Here is an 18,160-nt window from a genome sequence, read left to right on the forward strand (position 1 = left end):
GTGTTTACTAGGTTAGGTTAAGTTAGGTTAGGGTTAATCTAATTGGAACAGTACTATTTGCACACCATCGCCGCATTTTGTAAGATACTTACAAATGTATTCCACGGTGAAATGTTCAACGAAGAACTCGTCATTTGATAAAATGTTATACGAACTCATGTATCACGTACTGCGGCGCACGAATGAGTGTCCCACGATGAACTGCATACGTACAACTTACATGTAACCTCAGTAATTATTGACCATTTAAAACGGAAGCATTACAATGTTTACGATTTAATAACGTTTCGCAAGAGCGATGGGTACATAAAATGTGTATATACTGAAGAAGATAAATTGCAATGTAAATGATACTAAATATATGGTTAACCGAATGCAGTCAAAGTGAAATATTTACTGAACTATTGAGATACCTTGTCATTTCTTAAATTGAACCCCTTTGGGTAAAATCGGCTGTGGTGTTTAGTATAGATAGTGTTTGATATTTCAAATTACTCGTATAGTCAATGTATCTTCGTGGGTGATAAAGCTGTGCGAATGTTGGAAATAAACATTTATTATTCCGTGAATCTATTTGTAAATATTTATTTCACATTTTGGGTGGAGCATTACTTTGATAAACTCGAATGAAAACTCAGACTACCTGTGCGAATTTTGTATCTTATATTGAAGCTTGTTTTATTAAACTATCTGTCATGAAAATTTAATTGGTACTTTATAATTTTATCGGTTGATAAGTTGGCAGTATCCCACAAAGAAAATGTCACCTCTACCAAACGTTATTTAATTACATAGTTAAATACCCATTAAAATATTATCTTTCTACTAAGAATTAACTATTCATACTATTTAAGTTTTCTTAAGCGTCAATTACATTGAACTTCTTTACGAGCTGTTTGTTGGCGAATTTATAATCTGCCTGTAAAGTCGCCCAGTGTAATCATCTAACAAGCTAACAAGCATGTTGTAAACACTCTACCGAGAAAAGTTGCAAGCCGGTCAACTTAACACGCTACACGCCGGCGTGTGGGACTACTGCGTCTGCGCAGTGGAGCGCAGTAGCAACCTCCCGGTAAAAAAACGAACTACGTTCTGTCAAAATAGGCTTGTGGCTTCTCAGCGAATGGAAAGGTTTGTGTGTAATCATCAAATCGCAGTAGTTGAATCGCCCGCTTTTAAATTCGCCAACAAACATATGAAATATATTGAGGGTTTTTTGAATATTTATATTTGGATGTCGTGACATCTTGACAATGTGGGTATAAGATTTCAGAGTCGTTAGGGGTTGACTGCTTTTTGCATAATTGTGTTTGCAACATATTATCAAAACGTTATTTTATAGACACACGTTAGAGAAGATATAAGAGATAGAAAGATCCCACGATGTTTTACTTATAGAATGATAGTCGGATTCACTAACTGTCATCGTGATATACGAAATGAATGTAGAAATTTCGATTGTATATTTTGTTCAAATATAGTTATTACAAACATGATAGGTACCTACTTGTTTACATACCTAATTAATTTTCAAATGCGATATTATATGCGTTTGTCAGAATTGATGGAATTCTGTTGCCTTGTAGTTTTGTCTTGCCGAGAAAGAGATGGCCGTATAGCATTGAGATAACAAATAACGCGTTGTTCGTGGAACATATTTCAGACAGTAATGTTCCAATTTTATTCGAAAATATGGACATTATTCTTATATTGATTGGTATATACAATATTATATAGTTAGGTAGGATCTGGTAATAATGCTGTAAGTATCATCAGATAGTTAATAGGTACGACTTGATATTTACGAGCACCTACCAGAATTTTATATACCTATATGTATATATAGGATATAATTGTATTTCTAATTTGTTAATTTGTTAACCTGCATATTTTCTTCTATATTTGTGTTTTTTGTAAATTTGATCTCAATACTCTACGGCCATCTATTTTCGATACAAGAACACACGATGAACTGTGATGCAGACAAATACATACTTAGAGAATTTCCGACTACAACATTATGTACCTAACATAAAAAGTGTAAAGCTCGATTATATATTATTCTGTTATAATATGTATCATTGATAAATTTAATATCGATTGCTTTGCCTGATTTTCAATTATAGGAGAATGAGTTTTGGATAGTTTTTATATTAATATATTGACTGAAACTAATGAAATGAATAGTCTTCAGTAACACTATATAAGGCAACAGAACAGGTTGTTCTATTTTAAGTAATTTAGTACTTTTCTTCTCAAATCTAGTTTTTATATTTTAAGTGTATCACATTGCATATACTTTTCGGTAAAGAATTTAAATCATTATGGCGAACGCTCAACGTATGTAACTCCATAACAGAGTGGTTTGTTATTTGATTAGCTGAACAAATTGAAACTTCGGCAGTGATGTACTAAGTGAGTATCTGACCGAATAGCAACCACTTGATACTCGAACGCGACCCGCTGCACTAAAAGTTGGCCGGCCCTGACGAAAACCATCGCCTCACGTAGCCATCCATTAATTTAACTTTACCTGGAATCTCACGTTGGTAATTCAATGCCACTAACTTTGTCAAATAATCAAGTCATTAAGCGGAACACGAGTCATATAAACGGCTATATCTTTAAAAATATTTATTTAGTTAAAGATATTTCTACCTTTCTCAATCTTCTAAAAAAAGCTAGGACCAGTATTTGGTGGTCAAATAAGCTATGATATTATTAATATTAAGTTGTATTTATGTATCTACAAGTCTGTAGTTAGAAATATAATAAAAACCACCTGCCTAGACTGCCCAATTCCGGGAAGGCATCCCGTAGCCGGGCAGACTATTAAGTTAATGTTACGCGGTGTATACATTTGCGTATATAAATGGTTAGAATAAATGACAGGTGAGTGTCGACACACGCGATATAAGTGCCCGATACAAGTACATCCACTATTTTACTTAATGCATATGGTATCATATATGCTCGTAAGTATCACGATATAAGTTTCAGATATAAACATACCATTAAAAATAAAATTCTAGCATTTTTTTGTACTAAGCAATTGAAGGTTTGAATCATAAAAGTATTAGACATAAATTAAATGTGATATTGTGAAAAATCTCCAAAGCTTGTAATATATTACTTATATTAATCATGTTACGTGTACTCCTATAATTCACAACTTTTCATGAAGTGTATGGTAAATTTTAACGTTTGTAGGTATTAGGTAAGTCCTTATTATACCAAATGTATATGACTTTGATCGACCTTAACAATCACTTAATTTTATTATTCTTGAACATACATAATTTTTGAAAACACTTCTGAAAAAAATATATTTAAACCAATAAAATTTGTTTTTTTTGAAAAAAGTAAACCATCCCGCAGGAATCGAACCTGCGTCTCTCGGGTTTCGCGCCCACATACATAGAGCACTATGCTAAAGGTGTCCTACTTAATAACGACAATGCTCTTATAATACTCTCTGAAGCGTTTTCTAAATTGAGCTACTATTGGCTATGCATAATGCCTTTGAGAACAACACGAAGTCATAGGTACATCGCTTCAGCGACAATTGTAAAAATTATAAGTTAACTTCGTCGCAACTACATAGGACACACATAGAATAGCGGTTGAATTAATAATGAAAAAGGAAAGAAAATAAGAATAAATGAAAAACTGGAATCGATACTTATATACAGTTACATCCAAGGCCTGAACAAAAACGATGTATAAGTGCGAGTGAGAAAGTATTCGGCACCTTTATAATCTCTGCGACACGCGCTAGAGTAACATAAAAGGTTTACAGTTGTGTAAGATGATTTGCTGTGGTGTCGCCGCCAAATCTTAGTTTGTTGCTTAACTATGCGTCGATAACCTGCGAGCGCGTCTTGCTAAAATTGATATTTTTTGTGTTAAACATAAAGTCAGTGGTAAATATTTTTAGTTAATTAAGTAGAAAAAATGGTTCTGTGTGTTACCGTACTGATAAGCAAGAAGATGGTATTACGTTTCATGGGTAAATTGATACATGTTCGTGATAATTTATTTGTACATTATTATATATTTTAATATCAGTGACCTAGTGTTTCTTTAAAATAACTTAAATTATGGTTATCTTTACCTAGTGGTTGCATTTTGACCGCTTAAAAATACTATATAACGTAAAAGAATAGAAAATTATATTTTAATTCTGAGCGTCTAGTGCGTGCACTTTGGGCGAGCACTAGCGAAATGGTCTATGGTCTCAAATATTTGAGAACGAATGCTTTCGCTCGCCCACAAACAAAACGCACGGGACGCAGCTTCATTTAGCAATGCAATGGTCGGCGTCTAGATGTATCTATAGTCTAAGGTTACATCATTTATTGACACATTCTGAATCAATAATAACACAAAATATAATGTTTAGAAGAATATTGTATAGTACCTAAATGTCCATGGGTTACAAAATATAATCCAACGGGGGCGAATTTTATTATAAAAGTGTATTCATCGTTGACTATGTACCTACATACATACTAAGACATCGCGATACATTGTAGCTTAGATAAATTGCAAGACTGAAGCTTCGAGACATAAACAATTAATTTTCATCTTAAAAATGAGTGCTCTCGTTATCTATTCGAGAAAATAGTGTGCACTATATTTTCGAACAGCGTAAAGTAATTAGTGCCGTTTGCGAGCTCTACAAAGTAAGCGACAGTATCGCGAATGAGCATAGAAAAACGGCAAAAACAACGCGAAAAACATCGTTTGTATGACGATAAAGACTATTCATTCTTATGTCAAAACTTTATTTAAGAAGTGAAAGTCAGACGAAAATAATTTATTAGAGGTTTAAGTTTATCAAGTAGTTGTACATTTTCATATAAGTGAACGAAACCCGTCTGGTCATTATAAAATTATATGAATTCAGCACTAATGCGTTGTATACGGTTTACTTATAAACAAGTGGGTATAAAAGATAATTATACATTGACTATTTAATTAAAAAATATGTGTAAAAGATTTAAAAAAAATGATCGGAAACTGTGGATTCGATCCAGCGGCTGGAAAATGCCAAACCGTCATTTATTTGTCTATAATACAGTGCAAAAAACTAAAGGATTGGGCAAATGGCTAACAACTACTCCTAAAAAGTCTGTTAATATAACCTCTACACTGTGGATGTCCCCATACGCTCTCTCTACGATCGTAAATGGTAATTTACTCATAATATCGAACGGTATTATTTAAATTAAGATTATATCTACAAAATTTACTTACAATATGCGAGGATTCGCCAGATCAGGATAAAGTTCAGTGAGACAAAAATAATACCCCTTTTGAACTATTTATATTATAATATTTTCTTTACACAAATTGACAATTAAAATCATTAAAATAATTTAACAGAATTATTATTTCGTCAAAAATTATTTCAAAGTGAATATTTTGAATACGCTTAAAAGAGGGTATTAATTCAAGTAGGTAGTACCTTTAACGGGATTGAAACAAAGCTATTGTCAATAATATTAGATTAATTAATTTTTGTTACCAACCGTTTCGGGGGGCTATAAAACCATCCCCAGAATGATCAAAATATAAATAATATAGAAACATACTCGTAACATTTAACTTGTGAACAAATGCTTCGAATAGGAGAAAGGATGGTAGTTTACTGATATTCTACTTGTATAATATAATGTATACATATTAAAATTGTGGTAAATACATCTGCTACGCCCATCGCATACAACAATGTCGTAGTTTTTATTTTGATTATACTAGAAAAAATGTAGTTTTTCGAACTTTAAACATTAAACCAATTTTAGGAGAGAATATTAAATAGGTCGAAATAATATAATAGGCATATCACCAAGTTTTAGAATGCGTATAATTTTTTCAGATGGTTAATAGTTAAAAATGAAATAGTTTTTGAAATTTTCTTACCTGGTTCGCGTACTTGGGTTTGAACTGAATAACGTAATATTGGGGATCCTCTGCACCGTTGAATGACCAAGTAAGTCTAACTGAGGTAGCGGTAATTTCAGATGCTCTAACATTTGAAGGGGGTCCCGGAAGAGCTGGAAGAAAGAGAAGGAAATAAAATTAAAATTATTACAATAATAATTACAAGACGAAATAAACACGATTAGTAAATATGTTGGGTAACGTTTGTGCAATTATTGGGCAAAGCCACGCACAAGCGAGAATAACTCGCTGCCCCAGTACAAGGGTACACCATTTGACAAAAACCTGTGAACCTGAGAAAATGGCTGTCAAAGTTTTTGAATACCACGAGAGTAATTATATATTACTATTATTATGTAAATATCCTAAAAATGAACATTTTATCTAAAATTATAAAGAACCTTAAATTCCCTCCCATACATAATTTAAATCAATTTATGTAATAAACTGTATTATTGCACTTAAAAAATTATACTCCTTTGATATTCATGTTGATGTCATACAAATTTATCTGAAATATTATGGTAAAATAAATTTCTACAAAAATAGTGCAGCATTGCCCAGAAACTTCAACTAATTCTCCAAATTTTATAAGTCAAATACGTCAAAACTGATATTTTGTCAAATAGTGTACCCTTGTACTGAGGCAGCGAACTTATGTGTGCAAAAATCAAAGTAGCTATGTGCTATGGTCATATCTGCGCCTAGCTAACCAGTATAACCGGTCGTCAGTGTTTTCTTGGGCTAATGCTGAAGCATTCCTCTTAAAATTATAAATCGAATGATTCTTCTATATAAAAATAGTTAGGTATATCAATACTGCAAACAATCTATTAAATGTGTTGCTAAACGACTGAACATAAAAAAAAGAAAATTCAAAAACAATCAATATTTGCAACTGATACGTGATGAAAATTTACATGAAGTCGGTATGCTCAAAAATTCCTTCCCCGCAGTCGAAATATACATAAATGACAAATTTAATATCGTTCATTTATTGCGATGAAAAAATACTTACACTGCACTTTCACAATGGACGTCTGCTCTATAACTCCCAGCACACTCGCAGCCTGGCAAGTATAGTTGGCAGATTCTCGGATGTCGGTCAGTTCCAGCACATTCTTACCGATCGGTAATTTGTCCTCAGGAGTCAGATCCTGGGCAAGTCCTGAGAATGAAAACAAAAATGATGGTTAATTAATCTGGGAAGTGTGACTTCCTTTAACACACTTATTAATTGGCCGTGTGTATGTGCTGTTTATCTGTGTGCTATACGGCGTAGACACTGTATAACAAGGTAGCATTAGGTTGTCTAAGTACATATTCCTGTGTAGCACGACTGACCAAGTGACACTCTCGTCTCCATTAATATTTAATATTATAAAACACAATAGAGTAATTAAAATTTCACCTAACCTAACCTAACAATAAAGTGTTGCTTGAACCGTTGATCAAGACGCATTTGGTACAATGTTTTTTCAAGATTTTTTTCGAATAGGTACCTATCTACCCATCAATGTTTGATCAAAATGGTTTACAATTACTCGTATCATCATCGTCGATTCTCTGCTGGGTAAAAGCCTTCCCTAACACTTTCCACTCTTAACCATCCCTAGTTCTTCGCTGCTACGGATATCCATCGAACTTTATGAGTTCGTTTTCGTGGTCGTTTAATGCCTCTTATGCCGTGTCCACACTGGTAAAAAGTTGCTGGCAACCTCATTAAAATTTACGATAATTATCATAATTGCCTAAGAAATTTTACGATAATTATCGTAAAATCTAACGAGGTTGCCAGCAATTTGTTGCCAGCAACTTGTTGCCAGTGTGAACACGGCATTAGGTTCCACTGTATGACAGCATTTTCCAAGCGGTTGAGCGGATTGCCACTTACTCTGCTAAGCGACCTATATCGACCTACTCTTGTCAGCCTCCATGTTTCACATGCATACGTGAGCACTGGTAGCACACATTGGTTTGCACACTCTACGCTTGACACAATAAGAAATTCTTTGTGAATACACTATTCAGGTGCCAAATGCGCTTAATGCCACTTCTACGAGTAATGGTGTATAATATTAAATAAATTGTATTGTTGTGTCAGATAAACAGCACCCACCTAGTATATTATTATATGGCACAATGTTACCGTAAGTAAAGATCCAGAATTAAAAAAATATATATATTATATACCTACATATCAAGTATAAACAGACAATTAAAATACTTCAGAACATTACGGACAAGGAATGCCCCAAGTAGATATGTTGTTTCCTTCGTCTTACATTTTTACAAAATAAACGAGGAATATATTTTCAAAAAAAAAAATATTTACCTACATTTTCTGGGGAAAAATACTTGGAACTAAGTTTAAACACAAATATTTTTTTTTACTTGAAACTTGAAACGGATAAGAGCGTCTGCTCGGAGTACTTGTTTTTATAAGTTTTGAGGGCCATTCGGAAATGTTCAAGTTAGAGGGAATTTATTTTTGCAGGCTTTGAAAATGTGAAATCATGACATCAGACACGTGTCTCTTATGTAACGCTATCAGACGCTTACCTATTTTTTATAAAACAAAAAACACGCACACAAAATATATTTCGGTTTATATGTACCTATTGAATGTGGCCTCCTGTAATTTATAGCACGTGTTACATAATTTGCAGGTAAGTATTTTATTAGGTAGACGGACTACAAGGTAAAGTTTTAAAAGTATTAATTACTAGTTAATATACACGTTCCAATATACACGTTCGGTAATTTGTTCGAAAGAAAATTGTATCAATTCGTAAATGTCTGAAAAGCATTCAAGCTGAAAAGCAAAAAAAAATTAGCACTTTGCCGATGCTGTAATTTATACAAATTAAAAATAAGTAAATAAGTAGGTAACATTCATTTAAAACACGACATTTATTTTATTGATGTTCTACTTAGCTTAGGTAAGTGAATAAATTGTATGATTGAAAATAATTAAGATGGGTAAATACTTGTTGCATTGGCTCTACGATTCGATTTGGATTTTGACCGCTTCATGAAGATACTTAACGAATATTTTAACATGTATATTTATTTACCGCTTGCCGTGACATTAAAATAAAATTCTGTGCACCAAATTTGAGTGTAACGCAAAATATTACCGTGATACTCATTTTATTACAATTTTTCACAAAATCGCGACGAGCACGGTGGACGAGCGGTCTAAGGCTTTAGTAATTGTATAAAAATTGAATTGAAGTTCCGCGTGGGTTCGAACCCTAATTCCGACAAAAAATTTTATATTTTATTTTATTACTACTAATATATATTTTTTAAATTATTAATTTATATTTTTAACCTTAGTAAGACAAATATTCTATTTCTAAAATATATAAAATTGTGTATGGTTTAATGGCATACTTTTAGATATTTAATAAATACATGAATATTTTTTGACTATTACCTAATATGACTTGGATTTAGGGTTTAATTTAAACTTAAAAAGTAACAAACACTATCTACATCAGTAGTCGGTAACCTTTTGAGAGACTGGGTAAAAAAATCAATATTGGAAAAAAAAACATTTGGTTAGTGGGTAAATACTGAGTACCTCCGCTACATGGAAGTACATTGGAATGTGAATATGTGTCTTCAATCGCTCTCAGACATGTACATGTTCCAATGTACTTCCGTGTAGCGGAGGTACTCGTCATCAGGCTACTGATGCTTTTACATGATAAATCGAAATTTTAAATATAATTTGGCACATTGAAAAATGGTTTTAGGTAAAAATCTGGTTCCAAAATCGTAGAATAATTTGGAAGACCAGTGATTTGAATTCAATGCATACATTATTTACGTTTAAATCATTCAGAATATTTTGAATAGGTAGATTCGTATATCGGTGCCAATGTGATTTTAATTTCAGATTGATTGAAAGGTAAGTAGGTACATACTGTAATTCTGTCTATCAATTATTTATTGATATTGTTCAGGTTTAGTAGCAGAAATAATATCAATTTATTATATGGGTAGTAACAAAGGAAAGCATCTACATTAACTTTACTACTACTTGGCTGTCCTACTAGTGTTATTTTGTGATGAATTTATGACTTTATTTATTACCTATAACACCAATAGAGGATTTATCTCAGGAAGTTTGGATTAGGATTAAAACGTAATAATTCAATACAAACCTTTTCGCCATTTAACATGGGGCATAGGCGAGCCAACGGCCACGCACTGCAACGTCAGATTTCCGCCCAGCATCACTTCGTTCAAAGGCGGGGGCGGAATTGAGAACTGCGGAGACACTCGTCGAACTGTGGAAAAGCAAAAAGGAAACATATGAATATAAAGTATATATAAATGACATATTGTTGCATATATTATGCTGTATACGTGTATCTAAGGCGCAACTCAGCGATAGCCTTAAAATGAAGAATCCATAACAAATTGCAGTTTACGGTGGCAGGCTCGTGACTTTATTTGTACAGCAAATAAAAACCATATGACTGGAGTAGCTTTCGCGCACGTTGAAACGAAAACCGAATTTCCGTTTTGTTTCGTTTTCGTTTTGAAATCATACTCTTTAGTTGCCACCTTTTTGTTGTAGAGCGAAAGCTATTATTTATTTTGGAAAACCAAATACGGAGTGTGTTTATTAATTCTCTGATGGGGCAAAAAATGTTTTAGCGGATTCATGGGTGAAAAAATGATATACGAACACAGGTTTTGTCTCTGGGCATTGTGTAACATACTACAATGTGTGAGCAAAGCCAAAACACCGCGAAAGTGAGAATTAAAATAAATAAAAATAGCCACACAAATAACAAATATAAGGTCGGGTTTTAAACAATAGTCTGTATCCCTTTTATTCGAACTCTTTTAAATTATGCGGTGACCAAATGTCTATCACGACTAGGAAGAATTCATTCATTATTAAATACTGTGACCAATATAAAAGAGCACCAGTAAGAGAAGTAAGATGGAGTAAATTGTTATGTTTTTATGATTGGGTACCAATTTATAGAACTAAACATTAAACATTTAATTTTTTAAACTGCATAGTTTTGTCAGTAAAAAGATTCAAATACTAAGCCTGTTTAGATTGAAAAATCAAAATGGCTTCAGTCCTGAAACCCGAAATAATATGATCCTCTTCTTTACCGGATATCCGACAAATAACAAGTATTTGCTGACTTCCGGGGCAAAGGAAGACGCTTAGACTACTTTTGTTAGCTTTTAATTGTTTTGTATAATAAGTTCAAATGATATATTGTGCTTTATAGATTTTTCGGAGGCATTGTCAAAATGATCGTTGTGCTTTATTATAAATGGCAAATTTCTGTATGAATAAATATTATTCTTCTACGTTGCGACCACACGACGGAAGATCGTCATCCAGATAATTTGGTCATCGACATTGCTAAGTCTGTGAAACGTGATTTGGGGTGTTTGTCCCCTCCCCCTCCCCCGAGTTTCGACCCGACCAAACATTATAAGTTTTTCGTGGTCATCATCTTCTCTGCGGCCCAGATGACCAAGAAACTGAAGAGTCAAGCAAAGTCAAATCGAGGAGACTCGAATCTACACTTGGCTGAAGATGGATTCGTTAGTACCTACAGTTAAATAAATAACAATTTCGTTAGCATATTTTGATTTCGACGTACCTACTCAACATGACCACGGGTGTATATTTAACATTCCTTCGATCACCGGTTCATTTCTGTCCTTTTCATTACCACATTTAAATAACACGATGATTACATCAAATGGCCAAATACTCCAAACGCGCCAGTCGTGGTGTTAGCACTAAATGAGAAATTAACAATACACTGAATACCCTTAATTTTACCTGGAACACCAGTTGGAAAACGCTACTGTAAACCGTTACACTATCTTAAATCCTATCAATAGGCAGGAAGGCCCGCCAAAGATCCTAGCCAGGGGGCCCGCTTCAGGATGTGGGAGCGATGGTCTATGTACAATATTTTATTTCTAAAGGGATTTATTTATCCATTTAAAAATATTTATTATGCAATAATGTAGAAATAATACATCGATATTAAGTATAATATTGTGGTAATGTAGCTATCTTAAATATTACACAATAAATCTTAACTAGGTAGGTATCTCTTATTTATTTATATAAAATCGTTCCTTGCGATAATATTTAATAATACAACATATTACTGTGGGAATTTGGTCAGTTGTTAACTAACTTATTGATTCATGTCTTATATCTAATAATATTTCATAACACAATCGATGCACTATTAGCATTGGACAGATCGCTGTGCTTGTTATTCATATTATAATTCAATAGAATGTGTGTGAGCAAATAAGCGATCGGCTGCAGTGATACGTTCGGTTCGAAGCAAACTTTGCGGGGCCGATACGGACGATTCGGAATAGTTAGCCCCGGCACAACAGTCCAACAAATCTGTATCAACAAAGTTACGCGGAATAAGTTACTGTGATAGAAGTAATATGAGCATTCCGTGTAATGCCCATAGGGCCAACTGTACATGTAATAGTTAACTTTGGCAGTTTGTTTACGCCAGGGCGGACGGTAGAGGGGTCCGCGGGCCGGATCATTAAGTAAAACATCAGAAAATTACGATTTCATACAAATAGTCATTATAAATTATTTTTAAATTGACATAATATGTAACCCGTGAACGAATATGGGTATAGATAGGGTAATATGGAAAAAGGCTACATTAAAAAAAAACGCATAGGAGCTTAAGTTGATACTGAGGCTAAGAACAGGTCACACAATGGGTAGAAGATTTGATGTCCTCGTGCAATGACATTATTAATGGACAACGCACTCAGTACAGTAGCTGGCAAGTAAATTCGCGCATAGCGACATTCGCACATGTATAAGTAGACGTCACGCAATTTTCATTATGCGGTATCACGCATCGGGAATTTATAGCAATATCACCTTTATTGTAATGGCGTTAGAACAGTGTTTCTAGTGTCAATGTTAATTTGAACGAACCCGTTCGAACCGAACCATTGGGCAGACCTGACAAAAAGCATCGGGAATTTATAGCAATATCACTTTTATTGTAATGGCGTTAGAACAGATAATGCCATTCGGCTGACCCGACAAAAAAGTGAGTGTCATTTTTTTTTCCAGATGCTTCGTCAATATTAATGTCATTGTCCTCGTGGGAAGAAGCGATTCGCAGCTCTGCGATGAATGTGATGTTTTGGAGCACATAGTACATTATAGCTGTGCAATGCCCTAAATATGAATGGCACACGAGTACAGCTGTGAATTGCGGATATCTTTGAGAATGTCGACGAATTGGAAGGTGCCCTGGCGGTGGGTAAGACGGAAGAGCTTGGCAAAATTGTTCTTTGAGTGAGGAACTGATCGGCGGATCCCCTTCTATAAGAGAAGAGACGATATGACAGCGAGTCGCAGTCAAAGCCTCGGTAAAATCGTAAAAAAAGGCATAGAAACAAAATTTTCTTATTTAAATATATGTATTTTTGCGTTCGTCTTCCAAAACTACCATAATAATTACGCAATGACATACAGCGCTATATTATCAAAAAATGTGAAAACAGCGTCAACATTTTAATACGAGTAGAATTCGCTGTAAAAACTTCGTTTAAGGGTGTGTATGACAATTAACACGTTGACAGTTAGTAATACTTCAAATGATCACCAGTTGAAAATATCATATTTGAGAGGTTAAATCGGTCCTCATCCATATTAAATTATGTATATTATGTGTGTCCATCAAAAATTATTGACAGTTGACTATATCAAATAACAAGGTCTCACATTATAAGGAAATACAAAACAAAGATAAATCGTATATTTTTGTAGTCCTGATAAAAATAACAAGGCAACTGAAATAGCCACAGAGAAATAAAAAAATAGCATATTCTTTTATTAATGCTAAAAAAGCATTTAAGAATAATCTCATAAGCGATATTGGGTGCTATAATGGTCTCTGTCGGTAGGTACCTTAAATCTTGAAGGACATCAAGAAATGTCGACATTAAAGCGCGAAATATATTATGGTGCATGTCGCCTACTATCATGTGACGTCACAGTAAATTGCCGCTACGGGAAAAAGTATGTAATGTCGTTTTTCTTGGTGTTTAAATGTTATCAGACTGATGCTCCCATCCTGTAGCACATTTTGAACGAACATTGTCACTTAGTAAAATCTGCCGAAATCACCAGAACAACAGTGAGGTTACCCCATGTTGAGGTACACTGCATCTACACTTGCACAACTCAAATGAACATTTTTTATCATTTTCTACATGCCTACACATTTTCGAATCGTGTCAAAATGACGTTGTTTGTTTTTAGTGGTTGGCACTATGTATTTTCTATAAGAATATGTGTATATGGTCTGCAGGTTGGATTCTGTTCAAAATATTATCTATGGATATAATATCGGAAGTAATTTTAATGCACGCACACGTAGAAACTGTTAAAATTAATCGAAATTAGCATGGATAATTATTAATAATTCAAAAGAAAACATTAGAGTTGGCACTCTCTATAATTAAATTTAGAGAGGTGGTGATCGTTCAAAATATTCTGACAGTGAAGTGCCATTCATCTCAATTTGATCACAACTTAACTGTCAGTGATTTCCTGAGGTTACATGTATTTGAGCGTAAAGACTTTTGGCATCTGTGGCATCACTACAGTCATAAGGGTCAAAATGCCACATGTTTAGTGGACCAGAAAAAAAACCAAATACAAATAAGACTAGAACGCTATTGCGTATATAAAAAAATGCGAGCGCTCTGAATAATCATATGAAGAAGAAGACCGAGCAGAATAAATGATTTCATCAGAGGTTGTAGCAACAGAAAAAAAGAATTAAAGTATTATCTAGCAAAAGTGGATAAAACAAATCTCAGTTACATGTATTATAATATAACGCCCCTGTTTCACAGAGATGAAAAACAAAGCAGTGTTTTCACAATAATGATTGTACCGTGCAGACCACCAGCTCATAAATAAACATATTAACGAACAACAATAATTACAACTAGGGTTGTATTAAAACAGGATGTAAATTAAGTTAATAGGCAACACGCTCCTTACAACTACGTACGTGATCTATCCGAGATGATTAAATATACCGTAAATACAATGAGGCTTCGGATATCACGAAGCATAAATAGCTATAAATTTACAAAGGAAATGCTATATCTGCGCACTATCTCATCATCATTATCCTAATCTTTTGGGATCGTTCCACTGCTGGGTCTTCATCTACTCTTCTTGGTTTCTTAGTTGGGAGAACTTGACGACATAGTGTGATCGATTCGTCAGCATGGGTAACGCTATATGACGTCCACACTAGGGAATCCAATCTCGAGCCAAAATTCTGATTCCGAGATTTTGGGATTACAATTTGACAATCCCGGGATTGGCATTTTTTTCCATTGTTAATATATTTTTTTTATGTTTACAAATAACATTGATAAAATCGGTCAAAAATAAATCTAGTATAATTTATACTATTTAAGACATTTATTTTTAATATTGTATACGTTCAATCTTGGAAATACATAAGTTTAATGGAGTAAATAATATTGTAATATAAATAATAATGTGAATTTAATATGAGATTGCTGTTATGAATTAGCGAGATTTAAAATAGTAAAGCAAATCACGGTGTACTTTCCTTTACTAGCCTTTCCGCTTCATAAATCTAATTAGTCATCCAAATATGAAACTGCCGTAAAACATATAAGATCATAGAGGAATTACTTTGTTAATAGTGCGAAGCATTGTTTTTTCCAATCTTTCTCGTTTTTATTAATTTATGTGAAAAAATAAAATGAATCGGCAACTTACACATGGGTGGGTATAAATAAAACTTCATTCAAACTCAGTTTATTTCTAATGTAGTTATCTGTTATTAAAAGTATTTTTTCTGTTATATTTTCGTTTTTATTTTATTTTTCATTAAAAATTGAGGATCCCGGGATTGGAATCCCTAGTCCACACTGTTATATTTACTATTATCAACCGGGTTAATGCCTACCCAGAGAACTATCAAATCTTTCCATTCATTTTTCTTATAGGCAGTCTATGTAAACATCTATCAGAATGTGGATTTGGATATCCACTTGCCAAGCGACATGCCCATGTCAACGTTTTGGCTAATGTTTGTCACATATGCTGCCTTACCCGTTGGTTTTATTTGTGGTCTTTCTGTGTTATTCCCAACATGCACCTTATAGTACTGTTATTAATTAATATCAATAGACTATGTTTAGAATATATCCGTGAGCACTAGTAGCAATACTTTTATGCTTACGGAACAATTATACAACACTTTTGCAAAACGAGTTAAATAATTTATCATCATTTATAATTTATCAGTGGTACATATTCAATTCAGTGGCGAAGACTGTCTGTTTAGAATTAAAAAGTAAAAACTTGAAGAGTACACTTACAGAAGTACATACTTACGATAGGTACCTACCCAATTGTTCAAATCTTCTCCCAGGACACTCCCAGGCCAATTCTTAGATGCTTCACATCACCAATTGATGGGTCCCGTGATACTCTCGATTAAGACCGAGGGTGGTACGGGGCGGGTTTGGTGGAGGGACTTTAACTTCAATGTTCAAACTAATATTGTAACAATACTATTGCTGCACACACGCTACAAAATCGATGTTATTTTTGAAGCTCAGATGCAAATGTTTTAAACATTTAAAAACATGTGACATAAACCCGAAATCAAGTCGTCAGTGGCTTTGAAGAAGTTCACATATTGTATGAGGGTTATATGGTCAATTTGTTCAGAATGTACGATATACCTTTGCAATAAAACAATTTGCAGTATTTTTGGGACTAATTTCCTACATTGGTCAAGGCTGTCGGTTTAAGTATTTCTTTACAAGTCAAGGAAAACGATACATAACATTTAGCACCGAGTCTTTACGATTGATAATTATTTCCTTATATCATTATCTTAATTTATCAATGTTTCGGGCTCATTATAGAGGTTATTCTCAATCATATATCTAACCCAAATAATCTATAATGCTAACAGACAACCGTAAAAGTCTCAAACATTATATTATTGTTTCATTAACATCAGTGTATCATGAAAATGTCCAGTAGCCACTTTATACGTCAAATAAAACTACTTAATTAAATATTCCCCGTCCCAAATTGTATTATGATTTATTTTTTATTTATGAGAAACGTAGCCGAGAGAGGTACAGAGCGACAACTGTTAGGGGGGAGGGGGTGGTGGCGTCGGGTTGCGACAGAGAGACACAGCAATAACACTAAGCATGCAAAAAGCTAGAAAATTCATGAAAATCCAACCAAGATTGACAGCGACGATAAAAATAAAGAAAACGAGATTTACGCTCGTCAGCCGGGTGAATCCGAAAGTCTCGCGTAATTTATAATATTATTTAAAAATTGACAAAAGCTACTCGATTTTTTTATTACACTGCATCGTCTGACAGCGGACAAGACGAGTAGCATAATATTAACGTTACAAATTGGGATAAAAGTTATCGATTTTTAATACATTAACTATTGAAATCAAATTTCTCTTATTCTACAGTCATTTATGCGAAAACCTCTGTACAGCCGGTCGTAGATTTATACAACAAATACCCATAAACACGTGTGAATAACGTCGAGGTTTGATGACAATATTTATTCTACTTATTTGTTATATCTAAATATTCTAAATATTACAATTTCAGACGGCACTATTTTGACCTGTATTCATAATCTTCTCTCTTTACTATATCTCCTTCTTCTTTCACTATGTCACGACCCAGCGTTGGGGTATAGGGCAAGCACAAGTTCGCGTCTCTTCCATCGATCCATCGCCAACTGATATAGGATAAAGAAAAACATCAAAAAACAAGTTTTTGTATTCTTCGACGACATATTGAGTTCAATAGGTGTATAGTATATTTGTAAAAATCACCTATTAATTTGCCTATTAAATTCAAAGTGACCCCTCGGTATTTGAAAGTTAATTGTAATGGGGCCGAGTTGGGGAGTTTATACACGATTTTGGAGGAAACATTCAGCACATAAAACTGTCGTCACGTATGCGAATGAGTTATAAACACTAAAACAAAATATAGTATAAATAAAGCATACTACTAAACGGACTAACAAAAACTATCAGAGTTAACACATCCTTCAATATATTATTTGATAATCGGATATTTGATAAAATAGCCCATC

General features: G+C 33.7%; 1 protein-coding gene across 2 annotated transcripts in view; it reads right to left on the reverse strand.

Annotated features, from left to right (window-relative positions):
* Positions 1–18,160, reverse strand: part of Lar (tyrosine-protein phosphatase Lar) — a 712,977-nt gene that overhangs the window by 47,015 nt on the left and 647,802 nt on the right. For both annotated transcript variants that reach the window (XM_085959967.1, XM_085959966.1), the window contains exons 8-10: positions 10,122–10,247; positions 6,965–7,114; positions 5,926–6,059 (exon numbers count right to left, since the gene is read on the reverse strand). In XM_085959967.1, coding sequence (XP_085816093.1) covers positions 5,926–6,059; positions 6,965–7,114; positions 10,122–10,247 — 410 coding nt within the window. The remainder of the gene's footprint in view (positions 1–5,925; positions 6,060–6,964; positions 7,115–10,121; positions 10,248–18,160) is intronic.

The sequence above is a fragment of the Rhyacophila brunnea genome, unplaced genomic scaffold, assembly GCF_057557595.1.
Source record: "Rhyacophila brunnea isolate RB1 unplaced genomic scaffold, BYU_Rbru_1.0 scaffold_9, whole genome shotgun sequence".
In the NCBI taxonomy this organism is placed as follows: domain Eukaryota; kingdom Metazoa; phylum Arthropoda; class Insecta; order Trichoptera; family Rhyacophilidae; genus Rhyacophila; species Rhyacophila brunnea.